General features: G+C 42.9%; 1 protein-coding gene and 1 long non-coding RNA gene across 3 annotated transcripts in view; one reads left to right on the top strand and one right to left on the bottom strand.

Moving 5' to 3' along the window:
* LOC134340284 (SH3 and cysteine-rich domain-containing protein 2-like) overlaps positions 1-22148 on the bottom strand; it is a 232084-nt gene that overhangs the window by 94255 nt on the left and 115681 nt on the right. For both annotated transcript variants that reach the window (XM_063037330.1, XM_063037331.1), the window contains exon 3: positions 9290-9387. In XM_063037330.1, the coding sequence (XP_062893400.1) occupies positions 9290-9387 (98 nt within the window). The remainder of the gene's footprint in view (positions 1-9289; positions 9388-22148) is intronic.
* LOC134340285 (uncharacterized) lies at positions 5926-18748 on the top strand. The gene is made up of 4 exons (XR_010016513.1): positions 5926-6063; positions 10452-10619; positions 11743-11782; positions 15954-18748. It is a non-coding gene; the product is annotated as an uncharacterized LOC134340285 (long non-coding RNA).

Below are 22148 nucleotides of genomic sequence, written 5' to 3'. Positions count from 1 at the left end.
GGGTCGCCCGGAACCCTCCACCTTGGTTCGGCACGGGCCCCTGCTCTGCCCTTATCCTTAAACTTCTCCAGCTCGAATTCCCTTTCCCTCTGTTTCTCCTCTTGCTCCAGCTGTCTCTCTCTCTCTCTCTCTCTCTCTCTCTCTCCTGCCTTTCTAACTCTTCTCTCTCCAACTGTCTGTCCCTCTCTTTCTCTTCTCGCTCCAACTGTCTGTCCCTCTCTTTCTCTTCTCGCTCCAACTGTCTGTCCCTCTCTTTCTCTTCTCGCTCCAACTGCCGTACCCGGAACTCGTGCTCGAGTCTGTGTTTTTCAAGCTGTACTTGTACCACGTCTCCAGCAGGTTTTTCAATAGACACCACCCCCAGCTCGCCTTGGGGAAACACACCTTTAGATACATAGTGCTCTACGACAGCTCTGTGCAACTCCTCTCTCCTCATTGTCGACTTCCCCTTAGCAAGATTCAACCGTTTGGCCACAGCTACCAATTCCGATTTCCTGGCATCCTCTAATGCCTCCAAGGTCGGCGCCTTTATAAATTCCTCAGCCTCCATTTCTGCTGTTTGTCTTTTCTTTCTTTCGGGAATTTTGACCCAATCAATTTACTCCGTCCCAAATTTAGCGTTCAAAATCGCGGACGAGAACCCCACTTATGTTACGTACCCTGAAACTGGGTTGCCAAACCAGCAGAAATGGATCACTCAGTTGGAGTCTGGATTACTAGAACTAAGAAAGTTTTATTAAAGAAACAAGCAACACAGTACTCTAATCAAAAGGATAATGAATGCAACAGTTCAGCAATGATAAACATACATGTACACAGAATTAAAATAACAGGATCAATCAAGCTCTATCGTTGTCTAGGGGTAAATGACCAGTTTCAAAATGACACAAAGTTCAGTTCACAGTAATCGCTGCCGTGGGAGATGGACAATGGGGGGGGGAAGGAGAGAGAGAGCAAAAACGAATGAATATTCAAGGCTTCCATACACAGACCTTCGCAGTCAGCTTTTGGGCGAGTCCTTTGTGATGTCATCTGAGGTCACCGACCGTGACCCCTCCGTTTCCAGATACGATCGTTTCCCTGCGCTGAACCTGGCACCCAGGCAAGGGTGGACACACACCAGGTTCCCGCCAATCGTGCCTTTCCACCCTGTGCGTTTATGGCCCGGTACTTCCCACCGACTTGAGAGAGACGCACCGCTTCCAGGGTCTTGTTACCTCGGGTGTCGTGTGTGTCGCCTTAGCGAACCTGTCCCTTTTTATCCCCCTGCTGGGGTATCGCCTGTCCATCACTTCAAACAGTTCAGGGTTCAAAGGGGGGGAGCCGCTCTGACAGCTCTCCTTCCTTCATTAACATCTCCACATGCTGCTCCATTATTTCCTTATCTCTCTCTCTCCTGATGTCAGGTGGCCGACCAACTGCTGATTCCACTGGTGCCAGCACAGGACAGCTACATCTTAATCTATGTGTATTCTTGTCACACCATGTACTGTTCAGGTAACAAGGGAATCCTTGCCTTAGTCACCATTGCCTTTCCCGTCACCTCTCCCCCACGAAGAACCATTTGTTTCATGTGCTCAGTGCTCTATCCTACTGATGGGACAGATTTCTGGCCCAGTCAGTGGAGCTGTGGCTTCACAGCGCCAGAGACTCAGGTTCAATCCTGACCTCAGGTGTGACCTGTGTGGAGTTTGCACATTCTTCCTGTGACTATGTGGGTTATAGAACATAGAACAGTACCGCACAGTACAGGCCCTTCAGCCCACAATGTTGTGCCGACCCTCAAACCCTGCCTCCCATATAAGCCCCCAACTTAAATTCCTCCATATATCTGACCAGTAGTCTCTTAAACTTCACCAGAGTATCTGCCTCCACCACTGACTCAGGCAGTGCATTCCACACACCAACCACTCTGAGTAAAAAACCTTCCTCTGATATCCCCCTTGAACTTCCCACCACTTACCTTAAAGCCATGTCCTCTTGTATTGAGCAGTGGTGCCCTGAGGAAGAGGCACTGGCTATCCACTCTACCTATTCCTCTTATTATCTTGTACACCTCTATCATGTCTCCTCTCATCCTCCTTCTCTCCAAACAGTAAAGCCCTAGCTCCCTTAATCTCTGATCATAATGCATACTTTCTAAACCAGGCAGCATCCTGGTAAATCTCCTCTGTACCCTTTCCAATGCTTCCACATCCTTCCTATAGTGAGGTGACCAGAACTGGACACAGTACTCCAAGTGTGGCCTAACCAGAGTGTTATAGAGCTGCATCATTACATCGCAACTCTTAAACTCTATCCCTCGACTTATGAAAGCTAACACCCCATAAGCTTGCTTAACTACCCTATCCACCTGTGAGGCAACTTTCAGGGATCTGTGGACATGTACCCCCAGATCCCTCTGCTCCTCCACACTACCAAGTATCCTGCCATTTACTTCGTACTCTGCCTTGGAGTTTGTCCTTCCAAAGTGTACCACCTCACACTTCTCCGGGTTGAACCATCTGCCACTTCTCAGCCCACTTCTGCATCCTATCAATGTCTCTCTGCAATCTTGGACAATCCACTACACTATCTACAACACCACCAACCTTTGTGTAATCTGCAAACTTGCCAACCCTCCTTATACCCCCACATCCAGGTCGTTAATAAAAGTCATGAAAATTAGAGGTCCCAGAACAGATTCTTATGGGACAGCACTAGTCACAATCCTCCAATCTGAATGTACTCCCTCCATCACCACCCTCTGCCTTCTGCAGGCAAGCCAATTCTGAATCCACCTGGCCAAACTTCCCTGGATCCCATGCCTTCTAACTTTCTGAATAAGCCTACCATATGGAACCTTGTCAAATGCCTTACTAAAATCCACTTAGATCACACCCACTGCACTCCCCTCATCTATATGCCTGGTCACCTCCTCAAAGAACTATCAGGCTTGTTAGACATGATCTGCCCTTCACAAAGCCATGCTGACTGTCCCTAATCAGACCATGATTCTCTAAATGCCCACAGATCCTATCTCTAAGAATCTTTTCCAATAGCTTTCCCACTACAGACGCAAGGCTCACTGGTCCATAATTACCTGGACTATCCCTACTACCTTTTTGAACACGGGGACAACTTTCGCCTCCCTCCAATCCTCCGGTACTATTCCCATGGACAACGATGAAGATCCTAGCCAAAGGCTCAGCAATCTCTTCCCTCACCTCGTGGAGCAGCCTGGGGAATATTCCATCAGACCCCGGGGACTTACCCATCCTAATGTATTTTAACAACTCCAACACCTCCTCTCCCTTCATATCCCTTCATATCAACCTGCTCCAGAACATCAACCTCACTCATATCGTCCTCACCATCAAGTTCCCTCTCATTGGTGAATACTGAAGAGAAGTATTCATTGAGGACCTCACTCACTTCCACAGCCTCCAGGCAAATCTTCCCAACTTTATCTCTAATCGGTCCTACCTTCACTCCGGTCATCCTTTTTTTCTTCACATAATTGAAGAATGCCTTGGGGTTTTCCTTTACCCTACTCACCAAGGCCTTCTCTTCCCCCCTTTTTGCTCTTCTCAGCCCCTTCTTAAGCTCCTTTCTTGCTTCCCTATATTCCTCAATAGACCCATCTGATCCCTGCTCCCTTAACCTCATATATGCTGCCTTCTTCCACCTGACTAGATTTTCCACCTCACTTGTCACCCATGGTTCCTTCACCCTACCATTCTTTATCTTCCTCACCGGGACAAATTTATCCTTAACATCCTGCAAGAGATCTCTAAACATCGACCACATGTCCATAGTATATTTCCCTGCAAAAACATCATCCCAATTCACACTCGCAAGTTCTAGCCTTATAGCCTCATAATTTGCCCTTCCCCAATTAAAAATTTTCCTGTCCTCTCTGATTCTATCCTTTTCCATGATAATGCTAAAGGCCAGGGAGCGGTGGTCACCGTCTCCCAGATGCTCACCCACTGAGAGATCTGTGACCTGACCCGGTTCATTACTTAGTACTAGATCTAGTATGGCATTCCCCCTTGTCGGCCTGTCCACATACTGTGACAGAAATCTGTCCCGGACACACTTAAACTCTGCCCCATCCAAACCCTTGGAACTAATCAGGTGCCAATCAATATTAGGGAAGTTAAAGGCACCCATGAGAACAACCCTGTTATTTTTGCACCTTTCCAAAATCTGCCTCCCAGTCTGCTCCTCTGTATCTCTGCTGCTACCAGGGGGCCTATAGAATACCCCCAATAGAGTAACTGCTCCTTTCCTGTTCCTGACTTCCACCGATACTGACTCAAAAGAGGATCCTGCTACATTACCCACCCTTTCTGTAGCTGTCATAGTATCCCTGACCAGTAACGCCACCCCTCCTCCCCTTTTTCCGCCCTCTCTATCCCTTTTAAAGCACTGATATCCAGGAATATTGAGAATCCATTCCTGCCCTGGTGCCAGCCAAGTCTCTGTAATGGCCACTACATCATAATTCCATGTATGTATCCAAGCTCTCAGTTCATCACCTTTGTTCCTGATGCTTCTTGCATTGAGGTACACACATTTCAGCCCTTCTACCTTACTGTCTTTACACAGTTTATTCTGCTTCTCTTTCCTCAAAGCCTCCCTATGTTAGATCTGGCTTTACTCCATGCACTTCTTTCACTGCTCTATCGCTCTGGGTCCCTTCCCCCTTGCAAATTAGTTTAAACCCTCCCGAACCATGCCAGCAAACCTACCTGCAAGGATACTGCTCCCCCTCAAGTTCAGGTGCAACCCATCCAATCTGTACAGGTCCCACCTTCCCCAAAAGAGATCCCAATGATCTACAAATCTAAAACCCTGCTCCCTGCACCAACTCCTCAGCCACGCATTCAACTGCCATCTCCTCCAATTCTTACCATCACTGTCACGTAGCACTGGCAGCAATCCTGAGAATGCCACCCTTGAGGTCCTGTTCTTCAGCCTTCTGCCAGTTCCCGAAACTCACACTTCAGGACCTCCTCCCTCTTGCTGCCTATGTCGTTGGTCCCAACATATATCACGACTTCTGGTTGCTTTCCCTCTTGTACCAGGATGCCGTGCACCTGGTCAGAGACATCCCTGACCCTGGCACCCAGGAGGCAACAAACCATGCGGGTGTCCTTCTCACGTCCACAAAATCTCCTGTCTGCTCCCCTGACTATAGAGTCTCCAATGACAAGAGCTCTCCTCTTCTCCGTCCCACACTTCTGTACCACAGGATCAGACTCAGTGCCGGAGACTCTGCCACCGTGGCTCACACCTGGTCGGTCGTCCCCGCCAACAGTATCCAGGACGGTAAACTTATTATTCAGGGGAATGGTTACAGGGATGCTCTGCACTACCTGTCTGCTCACCTTCGCTTTCCCCCCTCTGACTGTCACCCAACGACCTGCTTCCGACAGCCTAGGTGTGACTACCTCCCTGTAGCTGTCATCTATGACTGCCTCATTCTCCCTTATGAATCGAAGGTCATCCAGCTGCTTCTCCAGATTCCTTACACGGTCTTCCAGATCGCCCAGTCGTATGCACATCTGGCAGATGTGACTCTGCGGGAGAGGGGCGTTCCCCCAAGATTGCCACATCTCACATGAGAAGCACATCACCGTCTCAGGAGACATTGTAAAGACTAACTGCGAGCCAGCTTGTCCTCCACCTCTTCTCGTCAAAGCCTCAAAGCTCCACCCACCTGCCCACTCACCCACTCCTTCACTGGCTGTTTTCCACAGGCCACTTTGCTTGAGCTATCCCTCTATTTATCTGTTTGAGCTTTTCAAAATGTTTGGTCACCTGACCTCGATTGCCCAATCAGCTGCTTTCTGCTGAGTCTGAGCTATTCAAATCTTGATTGCCTAATCAACGGCTTTCTGCTGATCTATTCAAATCTTGATTGACTTGATTGCACAGACCAACTGCCAAAACTGCCAGAATCTCTCAAGTCAAAGCCTCAAAGCTGTACGCCTTCACTGGCCACTTTCCACAGGCCTCTATGGGTTTTCTCTGCGTGCTCCAATTTCCTTCCATGTCCCAGAGATGTATTAATTGGTAGGTTTATTTACTTAATTTATTTTAACTGGCTTATGTAAGTTGCCTTGAATGTCTAGGCGAGTTGATGAAAATGTGGGGAGAAGATAAATGATGTAAATGGGAGGTTGATGATCATTATATACTCTGTGGGCCATAGGGTCTGCTTCCATGCTGTATTTCTGTAACACTAAACAATGATGACAACAGCTTTGCCTGGGATTATAAATAATTCCATTAAACCAGTAACATTATCTAAATTGCCAATACATTAGATTTGTAGCAAAAAATTTCATTTACAGCTATTCAAATATTTGTTAATTTGACTTGAAATACTCATTTTTGGCTTTAGGTTACACTTCTTATCATGAACAAGTGAATATGCTTTGAACTGTCTGTGAAAGGCAAAGGAAAGAGATCACCTGTGCTGAAGAGACTTGAAGCTAAACTTGTTCTACTTAACATGGTTCCACTCATACTCAGCTTAGAAATGACTGTTTAAACGTTTGTGTTTTAACATGTTCTGTTTGCAACTTTGAATGCTTAGCCACTGGGATAGAGGTTATTTCACATGAATCTAAACATTGGCCATGTGAATTTAATGAGTGAATGTATAAATAATAAAAAAAAAAGCTGTTCTTAAATTCCTCAATATGCTCAGGGAAAACAAACTATACAACCTCCCACCCCATTCAGTGCTTTCTATTGCACATATGACCATGTCTATAAATTATTTGCATACACTTAGCTGAACTATAAGTTAAGCACTTAGAATAATTCCCATTAGAAGTAACACACACAAAATGCTGGAGGAACTCAGGAGGTCAGGCAGCATCTATGGAAAGGAATAAGAAAGTTCCGGGCTTAGATTCTAGTGTAGCTACTTGCGATAAAATATTGCCCATCCACGTGCATTCCACAAGACAGTAATAAACTCTGAATTTTGAGAGAATACATTAAATTATTTTTTAAAAATAGTAAGGCATTTGCACTGAATGCTGACTGTATTCACACAGTTACACACTCACATGTATAGTCATAAAGTGATTAAAACTGCATTGAACACAGAAGTACAAGTGGTACATCATTGACACGTTTGCACAAAATTTTATAAAAATATCCACACACAGTGTAGAAATTAAGACTATACATTGGACACATTCCTTGCATGACTTTCTGATACTTACTACTTAAAGTTACACAAAGCCTGCTGGAGCCAACTCAATATATTGTGATCAAACTTTTCCTCTCCCAGCCCAGTGTCCTGATCAATTGTGTTTCTATTTCCCCTCCTCTTGGCTGGAAACATCTATTGTGTTGCCTTAAACAAGCATGTCAATTTATACACAAACAAGAGAAAATCTGCAGATGCTAGAACACACACAAAATGCTGGAGGAACTCAGTAGGCCAGACAGCATCTATGGAAAAAAGTACAGTCAACGTTTCGGGCCAAGACCTGTTCTGCTGAAAGGTCTCGGCCCAAAATGGCGACTGTACTTTTTCCATAGATGCTGTCTGGGCTGCTGAGTTCCTCCAGCATTTTCTGTGTGTTACTTATATCAATTTATAACTGCTTGCATTTATCCTTCATTTAAATCTTCAATGAAAGACCTAGCAAATATCTTGCTTGATCATTCAAATGTGGAGCAGACATGGGTGACGAGAATGGAGGAAAAATGTAAAGGGATTATATAAGCATCGGAGATGGCATGATTTATCCATCTAACTGAGCATGACTGCAAGGAGAAAAGTGACATGCACATAATGTTCTGCCAGAGATAGAATAGGCTCCCTGTAACCCTTGCTGTGCAATTCTACACTGATATATTAGAGAGTATCCTCATATTACTGTTGGTTTGATGAAACATCTTCTCATAATATACAAAAACTCCAGCAAACTATCAGGTCAGCAGAAAAGGTTATTGGCTGCAGAATGAATACCATCACTACAAGACCAAGACAAAGATGATAAAATCATTACTAACTCTACTCACCCAGCAAACTGTCTTTTCCAAAAGACAGTTTCCCTTCTTAAAAGCGCTATAGAGCTATTAAAACAAAAACTTTACTCCATTTAAAACATTTCTTCCTCTGATCAACTATTCTAGTTAGCCCCCAGCCCCTCTATCTATTATCTCAGTCACTGCGCTGCACAGTAAGCACCTTAAACCACTTTTTATAATACTGCTTACATTATAACTACATCCTAATATTTATGTATTTCTGCACATATCTGTACTTCTAACTTTATTTTTATGTAATTCCCAATGCTATATAATTGTTAGAATGCTGTCATTTTTGTTGTATGCTGTACCAACACACTACAGCAAATTCCTAAAACATATAACTGTATACGGAGAATAATGTTGATCCTTGATCCTCCCCTTATTACCAATGGGCAGGGTATGCCACTCTAAATATGAAGCCTTCTGTGGCTGTTTTTTCGCTAGCTCCTTATGCAGAAGGTTGCATGTGTCAGACATAGTCAGTACTCGGACTGACAAGACCTCTTATTTATATTTCATCCCCAGAATGGTAGAGCACAATTAACTGAGCTGGGAATGTATATTAATATTCACTACTAGTAGTGATGGAAAGATAAAGAGCAGAATAGATTCCTTAATCATTTGTTACTTGGTTTTTATCTTTAAGAGTAGTAGAAGCTATGGGGAGACTTAATTGAGTAGTATAAAGATGAGGAACCTCGATAAGGGAAAGAGGAAGGACACATTTCCTTTAGCTAAGGGGTCATAGATTTAAAGTAATTGGTAGGAAATATGTTTTCATCCCAAATGTGTCAGGTTTAAAATAAGAAATTCCTGGCCGTAGACTCAGACAGATGGCAAGGCATTCCTATAGATCAAGTGCTGGCACAGACATCATGGACCAAATGGTCTCTTTTGTGTATTTACAGTGTCTATGAATTCCAAGAAATAATTTAGATCCTGAGAATTTGTCCCAATAGTTTAACTTTGAAGTCATGCAATGTTTTTCCCCAATTTCCTTTTACAAATGTGTTTATTTCATTGACTTTCTATGCCACTATACACGTTTGTACAAATTAGATACACATCTCTCTACAGATACTGAGTGCAACAGGGAAAATAATCAATGCAGATTTATTTTAAAGAAGCTGATTTTGTATTTGCTTACATCTTGAAACTTTCAAGCATCAAATATGCAACAACTAGTCCACATTTCACATGGGTGATCAGTGCAAATGTAATAACTCTGGACAGCACTCACCAATTTCCCCACACACTGTTGCCTGCACGCATCCTCTCCACACTGTGGGTGAGCATTGATTTTACAGAGTTTGCATCGCCATCCACGTTTTGAATACCCTAGAAAGACAAAACAGCAAAAGAAATGCCACTCCAACTGCATGAAAAGAGCAAGCTGTAGGATCAACATTTAACATGGAGTAAAATGACTGTAGGGTGGCTTTATACCACCCCATAAGATATAGGAGCAGAATTAGGTCCTTCGGCCCATTGTTGCTGCTCCACCATTCAATCATGGTTGATTTATTAACCCTCTCAACCCCATTCTTTGGCCTTTACCCCGTAACCTTTGACAACCTTACTGATGAAGAATATATTCAAGAATATATCAAACGCAGCACAGCTGTTCGTTGCAATGAGTTCCACAGATATATCACCCTCTGGCTAAATAAATTCCTCCTTATCTCTGTTCTAAAGGTATGTGCTTGCATTCTGAGGCTGTGCTCCCTGGTCATCCTCTCTATGTCCTTTCTATCGAGGCCTTTCAATATACATGATTAATAAGGTCATTGATCTGAAAAAAAAATTCTCTATAAGGCAAGATACAGATTTTCCCGAGAAGGAGATTTGTGAAGCTGAAGGGTTTTTAAAATATCAATCTAATAATTTCATCTTTTACTAATAAAAAGTTTTCTTTCCCCTCACTATTCCAGATTAACTAATGTCATTGTGAAATTTGAATCAGTTCTCTAGATTTATATTCCATACATTTATACAGCAAGGAAATAAACTCCTTGGTCCAACTCTTCCATGTTGACCAAGATGCCTTCTTGAGTAAATCCATTTGCCTGTATTTAGCTCATATCCTTCTAAACCTTTCTTATCTGTGAAATTGCTCAGGACCAAAATTAGGTTTAAAATCACTGACATACTTGATGAAATTTGTTGTTTTGTGGCAGCAGTACATTGCAATATAAACTATCAATTACAATAAGAGATGTATTAAAAATTAAGTAGTGCAAAAAGTGAGCAAAAATAGTGAGATAGTGTTCATTGTCCATCTAGAAATTTGATGGCGGAGGGGAAGAAACTGTTCTTGACCCTTATTACCACTCTGATTTCTGTTGCTTGCTCCTTCCCCTCCTCCCACTTTTTATTTTGACTTCTGTCCCCATTCTCTCCAGTCCTTATAAAGTGTCGTGTCCTCTATGGTGCAGAGGCTAGTGCCAATGGAGCTGGCTGAGTCTACTAACCTCTGCAGCTTTTTATGATCCTGTGCATTGGTGCCTCCATACCAGATGGCAATGTAACAAGTCATAATGCTCTCCAAGATGGATATAAAAAAGATGAAGGTAAGGAAAAATTTCTTCTCTCAAAGAGTGGGAACCTTTATAATTTCCTCATAGTTTTACTTATAATTCCCACAGGCAATTACTCGGATCAATGATTCTAGTAAGCCCCTCACCCACTCTCTCTCCATTATCTTAGTCACTGCACCGTAAAAACTTTAAACCACTTGTATAATGCTGTTTACATTGTAACTACATGATGGTATTTCTGTATTTTATTCCATATCCGTCCTTTAACCACTAAATTTATTTTTTATATAATTTTTCATAATTGTTGAATGTTTTTTGTTGCATGCCTCACTCTGCAAATTCCTACGTACACTCAGGAGCCACTTTATTAGGTACCTCTGCTCATTACTGCAAATATCTAATCAGCCAATCACGTAATGCAACTCAATGCACAAAAATCATCCAGACATGGTCAAAAGGTTCAGTTGTTGTTCAAACCAAGCATCAGAATGAGAAAGAAATATGATCCAGTAACTTTGACAGTAGAATGATTACTGGTGTCAGATGGGGGTGATTTGAGTATCTCAGAAACTGCTGATCTCTTGAGATTTTCACGCACTACAGTTTTCATAATTTACAGAGATTGGTGCGATAAAGGGAAAAAAAAACATCCAGTGAACAACAGTCCTGTGGGCAAAAATGCCTTGTTAATCAGAGGGGTCAGGGGAGAATGACTATAGATAGACTACAGCGGCAGAACACCAGATCAGGTTCCATTCCTGTACCTAATAAAGTGGCCACTGAGTGTATATGGTGAATAAAGTTGATCCTCGACCCTTCTCCACCTGGTATGCTGTGGCAGCAAAGGGATTGAATATACTTGAGGCTGAGAGATTTGGACTACAATGAAGGGAACAGGCAAGAAAGTAGAACCAACTGATCAGATCAGTTGTAGGGAGAATCTGCCCACAACCTAGTCCATGTTGGTCTCACAGATTCTGGTGCTGAGGATCTCACCTCTGCTCTCAGTGCAAACAAATTTTGTGATGGTGAAAGACCACAGCATTAATAAACTATGAGATTCAGGAGTGAATATATTTGCTATTATTATTCTTTTAAATTATAGAAGATAGAAATCAGCCTTTGTGTCTCTAATATTTTGCTTTTCTCCTTTCAGATGCTTCCAGGCAGCATGGTCACCAGCCTAATCGCTGAAGGTCAGTTGCTATTGATTAACTCAAGTATGTTGTAAGATCTTGGCTGCCTTGCTCAAAGTCCACAAAAGCTCTGCCTTGCTGCTGTCAATAAATGTAACTACTTAGCAGTTTGAACGTTTATCACAGATGATTTAGATTGACAGGTAACCAAAGAATTTATTCAAAGTTAACACACACAAAATTCTGGAAGAACTCAGGAGGTCAGCCAACATCTATGGAGAAGGCAGAGACCCTTCATCATTTGTGTCTGTTACTCTGGATTTCCAACATTTACAGAATCTTTTGTGTTCAAGTTTAAGCTTTAGATCAAGGAGACGGACAGAGAAGATGATTCCATTTGCAGACAAAAATCAAAGGTATCGCATCAAGGCAGTCTCTAAAATATCCAGCAGGGAATTTGGGGAAAATAACTCTTTTTCCCCAAATTGTGACCAGACTGTAATCAATAAGCTCATTGTTGAATTTATCTCAGTGCCATTTTCCTGTACTAACAACAGATGCCGGATTTTTTGAACGTTTAAAAATCAGTCAATTTTTCCTTGAATATACTGAGCATTTGATCCAACTCAGACCACTTGGATATAGAATTACAAACATTTTCTGCCCACTGGGTTATGAGAATTTTAGATATGGGGCGAGAGTACTTGGAGGCACATGATAAAATAGGCTGTAGTCAGCATGGTTTCCTCAGGGGAAAATCTTGCCTGACAAATCTGTTGGAATTCTTTGAAGAAGTAACAAGGATAGTCAAAGGAGAATTGGTTGATATTGTGCCCTTTGACAAGGTGCTAGACATGAGGCTGTTTCACAAGCTACAAGCCCATGGTAGAGGGATAGAGTTTAAGAGTCGCGATCTAATGATGCAGCTCTATAAAACTCTGGTTAGGCCACAATTGGAGTACTGTGTCCAGTTCTGGTTGCCTCACTATAGGAAGGATGTGGAAGCATTAGAAAGGGTACAGAGGAGATTTACCAGGATGCTGCCTGGTTTAGAGAGTATACATTATGATCAGAGATTAAGGGAGCTAGGGCTTTACTCTTTGGAGAGAAGGAGAGGAGACATGATAGAGGTGTACAAGATAATAAGAGGAATAGGTAGAGTGGATAGCCAGCGCCTCTTCCCCAGGGCACCACTGCTCAATACAAGAGGACATGGCTTTAAGGTAAGGGGTGGGAAGTTCAAGGGGGATATTAGAGGAAGGTTTTTTTACTCAGAGAGTGGTTGGAGCGTGGAATGCACTGCCTGAGTCAGTGGTGGAGGCAGATACACTCGTGAAGTTTAAGAGACTACTAGACAGGTATATGGAGGAATTTAAGGTGGGGGGGGTTATATGGGAGGCAGGGTTTGAGGGTCAGCACAACATTGTGGGCCGAAGGGCCTGTAATGTGCTGTACTATTCTATGTTCTATTACAGGAAACATTCTAACCTGGTCTTCATGCATATTTAAGGTAGAGATTGATAGGTTTTTGACTGGTCAGGGCATGAAGAGATATGGGGAAAAAGGCAGGAGATTGGGATGGAGAGGAGAATATGATGAACTAGCCATGATGAACTAGTGGAGCGGGCTCGATGGGCCAAATGGCCTAATTCTGCTCATATATCTTGTGGTGTAATAGTCTTCTACCGTTCACTTTTTCCTGCTTTTGTCTTGTGGCCCATTCCTGATCAACACAAACCCCTTCAACATTTTGTATGTACTACTCTGGATTTCCTACACTAGCAGAATGTGTTTTTATGAATGTTAGCTTTTCCTGGTTTTCCCAAAAATATTAACCTATTAGAACATGATTAAGAAAAATCAAATAATTGAAAATTGTGTATAATTTATATTTAATCTATTTTTTTTGTGAATGCTGCTTCTCTGATGCTATGTGCCTGTGACACTATTGCAAGTAAGTTTTTCTTTGCATCTGTGCATTCATATACTTGGCATATGATAAATTATTTTATCTCATTGGTTATGAATAGCCAATACCTTATTTTGAGACACTACCCCTGAAATCCTCACCAGAGGAAACATCTCTCCTTTTACTATCAATTTCCATAAGAATTTTTAATGCCTAAATGACATTTCATTCTTATAGACTTGAGAGCATAGCTCCTGTCTGCTTAACCCTTCCTCTATAAGCCTAGGACCCCTTGTCAGGAATCCAACTGGTGAATCTTCATTGAGTTCCCTCCCTCACATTCTCGATCATCTTTAGATATGAAGATCTCACATACATAATAACTCAGACACAGTCTCTCCAAGGCTCTATATAAAATGAACTGGAAGGAATAAAGATTAGCTTTATAATTTGACACACCTACATTGAAACAGAGTGAAATTCATCATTTTGCATCAACAACCAACACAGTCCTAGGAATGTGCTGGGACCACCCACAAATGTTGCTATGATTCTGGCACCAACATAGCATGCCCACAACTCAATCTTTCAAAAATTATTGGACTCTAGCATGGTGCCAGAGGACTGGAAAATTGCAAATGTCACTCCACTCTTTAAGAAAGGAGGAAAACTGCAGAAGAAATTATGGACCAGTTAGCCTGACCTCAGTGGTTGGGAAGATGTTGGAGTCAATTGTTACAGATGAGGTAATGGACTAATTGGTGACATGGGACAAGTTAGGACAAAGTCAGCATAGCTTCCTTAAGGGAAAATCTTGCCTGATAAATCTGTTGGAATTCTTTGAGGAGATTACGTGTTGTAATAGATAAAGAAGATGCAGTGGATGTTGTATATTTGGACTTTCAGAAGGCCTTTGACAAGGTGCCACACATGAGGCTGCTTACCAAGTTAAGAGCCCATGGTATTACAGGAAAGTTACTAGCATGGATAGAGCATTGGCTGATTGGTAGAGGCAGTGAGTGAGAATAAAAGGATCCTTTTCTGGTTGGCTGCCAGTGACTAGTGGTGTTCCGCAGGGGTCGGTGTTGGGACCGCTTCTTTTTATGATGTATATCAACAATTTAGTTGTTGGAATAGATGTCTTTGTTGCCAAGTTTGCAGATGATATGAAGATTGGCGGAGGGGCAGGTAGTGTTGAGGAAACAGATAGGCTGCAGAAGGACTTAGACAGATTAGGAGAATCAACAAGAAAGTGGCAAATGAAATACAATGTTGGAAAATGCATGGTCATGCACTTTGGTTGCAAAAATAAATGTGCAGACTATTTTCTAAATGGGGAGAAACTTCAAAAACCTGAGATGCAAAGGCAGCTGTGGATGCTAGGTCGCTTGGTGTATTTAAGGCAGAGATTGATAGGATCTTGATTGGACATGGCATCAAAAGGTTACAGGGAGAAAGCAGGGGGATGGAGTTGAGGAGGGTTTAAAAAAAAAAGGATCAGCCATGATTGAATGGCACAGCAGACTTCATGGGCCAAATAGCCTAATTCTGCTCCTAGGTCTTATAGTCTTATAGCTTTGGCACCTCTTGTCCAGCAAACAGGACCTTTTCTTCAACCTCTTACCTTGGCAGGACCTAAGCTATAAGAGAAATGTTGGAAGGGTTAGAACTTTATTCTTTGGGAGACTTACAGAGGGTACTTGACTTTTCTGCAACTCAACATCCCCTTCTCCTTCATCACCCTGCTTCCTCTGTAACAGCCAGATCTTCCCATAATGATACTGCAACTTTCAGCCCATCTGCCATGTAACAGGCAACTTTAAAATTCTACAAATTCAGGGAAAGTCAGCAGCCTGAAACATTAACCTACAATCCATCTCCTTTGTCCCCAGGCTACCATGTCTATATCCTGCAATTTTGTATACAAGACCTCCCCTCATTCTCTTGCACTCCAGGGAACTTGGTTCTAACCTGCTCACCTTTCCCTATAACTCCAGCCCTCAAGTTCCGGCAACGTGCGAGATGTTAAATGAGAGGTCCTGATTGCTCTATAAGAGAAGTGTCAAAAGTGCTGAGGCATTGCAATGAAAAATGATTGCATCTCTTTAAGCATCATCTATGGAGGGGAATAAGCAGTTGATTGTTTCTAGTTGAGACCCTGCATCAGTCTCAGCCCAAAATTTCAAGATTATTTCCCTCCGTAGATGCTGCCTGACCTGCTGAGTTCCTCCAGGTAAGGGTGGTAGTAGGGGTGGGGTAGGGGGTATGTGTGTGTCTGTGTATGTGTATGTTTTGCTCTAATATTTTCTGCTTTTGTTTCAGATTTTCAGCATCTGCAGTATTCGTGGATTCAAGGCACATGATGGGTTTAAAAGGAGAGTGTTAAAAGAAGTTGAATGTATTCCTAGGATTGGCAGCACACATCAATTTCACGCCATCTAATCTGGCTTCCGATAACAGATGGGTAGAACAACTGATGCCTGTCTAAAACTGCTGGAGAACTATAAAGATTAAGACAAGCTTTATTTCTCACATGTACATCTAAACATTGAAACACACAGTGAAATGCAATGTTTATGTCAACAATCAACAGTCCAGGAATGTGCTGGGGACAGACCACAAGTGCTGCCATGCTTCTTGCACCAAGATATCATGGCCACTGTTTACCTGTACATCTTTGGAATGTGGCAGAATCAGGCACACCCGGAGGAAATCTGTCGGGTCATGGGGAGAATGTGCAAGATTCTTATAGGCAAAGGCGGGAATTTAACCCTGGTCATCACTGAGGCTGTAAAGCATTGTGCTAGCTACTACACTACTGTGCCACAGATTCTTGAAAAGAAAATTCAAAGTAAATTATCAAAATACAGTATGTATGGCATATACAATCATGAGATTCGTTTTCTTGCTGGCACCCACAGGAAAACAGAAATACAATGGAATCCAAAAAAACTACACATAGCAAAGACCAACAAACATCTAATGTGCAAAAGAGATATATTGTTCAAATAAAAGATAGTAAACAAATAATACTGAGAACATGAGCTGCAGAGTCCCCGAAAGTGAGTCCACAGGCTGTGGAGTTAGTTCAGCATTGAGGCAAGTGAAGCCAGTCCAAGAACCATCCTGAGGAGATGTCTCTGTCCCATTAACTATATTCCCCCTTCATCTATTTTATCACTGCTGCAGCAACTATGTGCTGCCAGTACTGCCAGTATTCTATCCCTTAGTGCAGGGGTCCCCAACCGTTTTTGCACTGTGGACCGCTTTAATATTGACAATATTCTTGTGGACCAGCCGACTGGGGGTGGGGGTGGTACGGTTGCCAACGGACAAGAGTAGCAGTCAAATAAGTTGTGTTTAACCAGAAAAGACTACAATGACCATGAAGCCTTGCGTGGGCACCAGTGCGCATGCACGGCATGTGCATGCGTGTACGTGCCCATTTTTTTTCACTGCTTATCGTTTTTGGCGATTCTGTTCAGGGGTGGTGGGTGGTGATGTTAATCACGACCAGATTATAGGTGATAAGTGGCTAATCCACTCAATTTCGTTTCTAAAAGGCTTTATCTAATGAATTTAATATTAAACACACAGCCCATATTTTCCTCGCATGAATATAGTGATAAGTCAATTATCAGGGGAGGACAGGGGAGCTTGAAGTAAGTGTTGAACGAACTTCCAGTAGAAGTGGTTGAGGCAGGTTCGATATTATCATTTAAAGAAAAATTGGATAGGTATATGGACAGGAAAGGAATGGAGGGTTATGGGCTGTGTGCAGGTCGGTGGGACTAGGTGAGAGTAGCGTTCGGCACGGACTAGAAGGGCAGAGATGGCCTGTTTCCGTGCTGTAATTGTTATATGGTTATATAAGTCAATAGCATCATAACATTTTAAGTAACGTTTGGATATTAAACACACAGCACATATTTTCCCCCATATGAACACACAAAATCATTGCAACACACCAGTATCGCTGAATCAGTGGGAGCCCTGGACTTGTTTCCCTGCAACAAGACTGTCCTATCGAGGGGTGATGGGAGACAGTGATACTCGAAGGGGGTTCCTTATGTCCAGTCTATTCTGCAATTTAGTTTTCGTTGCATTCTTTGCAGAAAACTCCGCTTCGCAGAAAAATGTTGGAAATGGAAGCAACGTTTTCAGTGCTTTCGTGGCTATCTCAGGACACTTAGCCTTGACTTTGATCCAGAATACCGGCAGAGATGTTATGCCAAACATACTTTTCAGCCCGCCGCCATTTGCAAGCTGGAGGAGTTGATCTCCTTCCCGCACCGACATGAATGACGCGCGGGTAATGACCTCGCATGCGTAATGGCTCAACAGTGGGCATGACAGGGAATGAGGAGAGGTGCAGCTGACTCATATTGCCAAATCATTTCGTTTCCTCGCGGCCTGGTAGCACATGCTTTGCGGCCCGGTACCGGTCCACAGCCCAGTGGTTGGGGATCGCTGCCTTAGTGGAAGTTGTTGATTGCCAAGCTTGGCAAAATGTTTGCAGATGTTTCAGCTCCAATGGAAAAGCCATCATCAGTGCACAGTTTAAGGGTGTTACCTCCTCAAAATGCGAGCTTATTCCACAATATTTCAACACTATCCCTTAGAAATTTGCAAAGCTTTGTGAGAAAAAAATGTTTGCCTCAGGAAACCTAATTTGGCAACTACAGTACAACCTATTCTTTTCACATTTATAATGCTCCCACCTTCATTGCAAATTAATAAAGACACAGCCTTAAATACTGACAAATACTCCAACTGAGCGGCACTGTAGCATAGCATTGAATGCATTGTATTACAGTGCAAGCAATCATCGATCAGGGTTCAATTCCCACTGCTGCCTATAAGGAGTTTCTTTTTGTGACTGCATGGATTTCCTTTGAGTTCTCTAGTTTCCTCCCACATACCAAAGATGTAGAGGTTATGATTAGTAAGTTGTGGACATGCTACATCACCAATCAGGGTTCAATTCCCACTGGTGCCTATAAGGAGTTTCTCCCTGTCACTGCATTGGTTTCCTCCCACATTTCAAAGATGCAAAGGTTAATCGGTCACATGGGTGTAATTAGGCAGCATGAGCTCATTGGGCCGGAAGGGACCGTTATGTGTTGTAGTTCTAAATACAAATAAATAAAAAAGTTAATATAATTAAATGACAGCTTGATTATTTAGACAGAAATATGAATTTTGAAGTGTATTTTACATTTAAGAGCACCTTTATAAGTTGCTTCTTGTCCTCTCCAAGTCAGATAGTCCATTATACTATTTCTATGCATCATCATTTCTGGAAACCGCAAACACTCAGCAGTTCAGGCAGCATCTGTGAATCTATCAGGTGCTTCCCGCAATTTAGTTTTATTTCAGATTTTCAGCATTTGCAGTTTTTAAAAAAACATTTCATCAGTTTACAAGCATTCACCAGGATAACACACAAAGAAACAAATAACTCAGCAGGTCAAGCAGCATCTGCGGAGGTGAATAGACAGTCGATGTTTCTTGCCAAGACCCTTCATCAGGACTGGAAAGGAAGGGGGAAGAAGCCAGAATAAGGTGGTGGAGAGATGGGAGGGAATTCAAGCTGGCACGTGATAGGTGAGATCAGGTGAAGGGGAAGGTTGGGGAAAGGGATGAAAACTCATTCACCAGAATTCCCATTTTCAGCCGCTGCAGGACAGGCAGCATCTATAGAAAGGAATAAACAGTTAATAGGGAAGAAGCTGTTCCTTTCCAGTCCTGATGAAGGGTCTCGGCTTGAAAGATCAACTGATTATTCCTTTCCATATATGCTGCCTACACTGCTGAGCTCCTCCAGCATTTTGTTATTTGTGTCACTCAAGGTAATAATCTCGGGTTACAGCCTGTGCCACGTGACAGTGAGTATAGGAATAGAATGAGGTGGAGGATAAATGCGTGGCTGAGGGATTGGAGCAGGGAGCAGGGATTCAGATTTCTGGATCACTGGGACCTCTTTTGAGGCAGGTGTGACCTGTACAAAAAGGACTGGTTGCACTTGAATCCCAGGGGGACCAAACTGAAGAGACGGAAGAAGAGGCGGTTGACTCACAAACAGAGAAAGCTTGGAGACTGCGAGAGGGAGGATAGGTAGGTGATAGAGAAGGGACGCTCAGATTGATGGTTTTAAAAGTGTCTATTTTAATGCAAGGAATATTATGAACAAAGCGGATGAGCTTAGAGTGTGGATCAGTACTTGGAGATATGATGTTGTGGCAATTACAGAGACTTGGATGGCTCAGGGGCAGGAATGGTTAACTTCAAATGCCAGGCTTTAGATGCTTCAGTAAGGACAGGGAGGGAGGCAAAAAAGGTGGGGGCGTGGCACTGCTGATCAGAGATAGTGTCATAGCTGCAGAAAAGGTGGACGTCGTGGAGGGATTGTCTACGGAGTCTCTGTGGGTGGAAGTTAGGAACAGGAAAGGATCAATAACTCTACTGGGTGTTTATTTTTAAGAGATGACCCAATAGTAACAGGGACATCGAGGAGCAGATAGGGAGACAGATTCTGGAAAGGTGTAATAATAACAGGGTTGTCGTGGTGGGAGATTTTCATTTCCCAAACATTGATTGGCATCTCCCAAGAGTGAGGGGTTTAGATGGGGTGGAGTTTGTTAAGTGTGTTCAGGAAGGTTTCCTGACACAATATGTAGATAAGCCTACAAGAGAAGAGGGAGTACTTAATTTGGTATTGGGAAATGAACCTGGACAGGTGTCAGGTCTCTCAGTGGGAGAGCATTTTGGAGACACTGATCACATTCTATCTCCTTTACCATAGCATTGGAGAGCTGATTGGAACAGACAAGTTAGGAAAGCTTTTAATTGAATTATGGGGAAATATGAGGCTATCAGGCAGGAACTTGGAAGCAGAAATTGGGAACAGATATTCTCAGGGAAATGTACGGTAGAAATGTGGCAGATGTTCAGGGGTATTTGCGTGGAATTCTCCATAGGTACGTTCCAATGAGACAGGGAAAGGATGGTAGGGTACAGGAAATGTAGTGTACAAAGGCTGTTGTAAATCTAGTCAAGAAGAAAAGCTTACGAAAGGTTCAAAAAACTAGGTAATGATAAAGATCTAGAATATTATAAGGCTAGCAGGAAGGAGTTTAAGAATGAAGTGAGGAGAGCCACAAGGAGCTATGAGAAGGCCTTGCCAGACAGGATTAAGGAAAACCCCAAGGCATTCTACAAGTATGTGAAGAGCAAGAGGATAAGACGTGAAAGAATAGGACCTACATATCAAGTGTGAGAGTGGGAAAGTATGTATGGAACCGGAGGTACTTAATGAGTACTTTACTTCAGTATTCACTATGGAAAAGGATCTTGGCAATTGTAGGGATGACTTACAATGGACTGGGAAGCTTGAGCATGTAGATATTAAGAAAGAGGATGTGCTGGAGCTTTTGGAAAGCATCAAGTTGAATAAGTCACCGGGACCAGATGAGATGCACCCCAGGCTACTGTGGAAGGCGAGGGAGGAGATTGCTGAGCCTCTGGCAATGATCTTTGCATCATCAATGGGAATGGGAGAGGTTCCGGAGGATTGGAGGGTTGCGGATGTTGTTCTATTATTCAAGAAAGGGAACAGAGATAGCCCAGGAAATTATAGACCAGTGAGTCTTACTTCAGTGGTTGGTAAGTTGATGGGGAAGATCGTGAGAGGCAGGATTTATGAAGATTTGGAGAGGCATAATATGATTAGGATAGTCAGCATGGCTTTGTCAAAGCATGGCCTTTCAAGCCTGATTGAATTTTTTGAGGATGTGACAAAACACATTGATGAAGGTAGAGCAGTAGATGTAGTGTATATGGATTTCATCAAGGCTTATTGAGAAAGTAAGGAGGCATGGGAACCAAGGGTACATTGCTTTGTGGATCCAGAATTGGCTTGCCCATAGTAGGCGAAGAGTGATTGTAAACGGGTCATATTCTGCATTGAGGTCGGTGACCAGTGGTGTACCTCAGGGACATGCACAAAACACTGGAGGAACTCAGCAGGTCAGGCAGCATCTGTGGAAATGAACAGTCAACGTTTTGGGCCGAAACATTGACTGTTCATTTCCATGGATGCTGCCTTACCTGCTGCATTCCTCCAGTGTTTTGTGCGTGTTGCTTTGACCCCAGCATCTGCAGAATATTTTGTGTGTACCTCAGGGATCTGTTCTGGGACCACTTCTCTTCGTGATTTTTATAAATGACCTGGATGAGGAACTGGAGGGATGGGTTAGTAAATTTGCTGATGACACAAAGGTTGGGCGTGTTGTGGATAGTGTGGAGGGTTGTCAGAGGTTACAGCAGGACATTGATAGGATGCAAAACTGGACTGAGAAGTGGCAGATGGAGTTCAACCCAGATAAGTGTGAGGTGGTTCATTTTGGTAGATCAAATATGATGGCAGAAAATAGTATTGATTGGTAAGACTCTTGGCAGTGTGGAGGATGAGAGGGATCTTGGGATCTGAGTCCACAGGACACTCAAAGCTGCTGC

This window comes from Mobula hypostoma, chromosome X1, assembly GCF_963921235.1.
Source record: "Mobula hypostoma chromosome X1, sMobHyp1.1, whole genome shotgun sequence".
NCBI classification, from domain to species: Eukaryota; Metazoa; Chordata; class Chondrichthyes; order Myliobatiformes; family Myliobatidae; genus Mobula; species Mobula hypostoma.
Note: the sequence above shows the minus strand (reverse complement) of the source record. Positions and strands in the feature narration are given on the sequence as shown.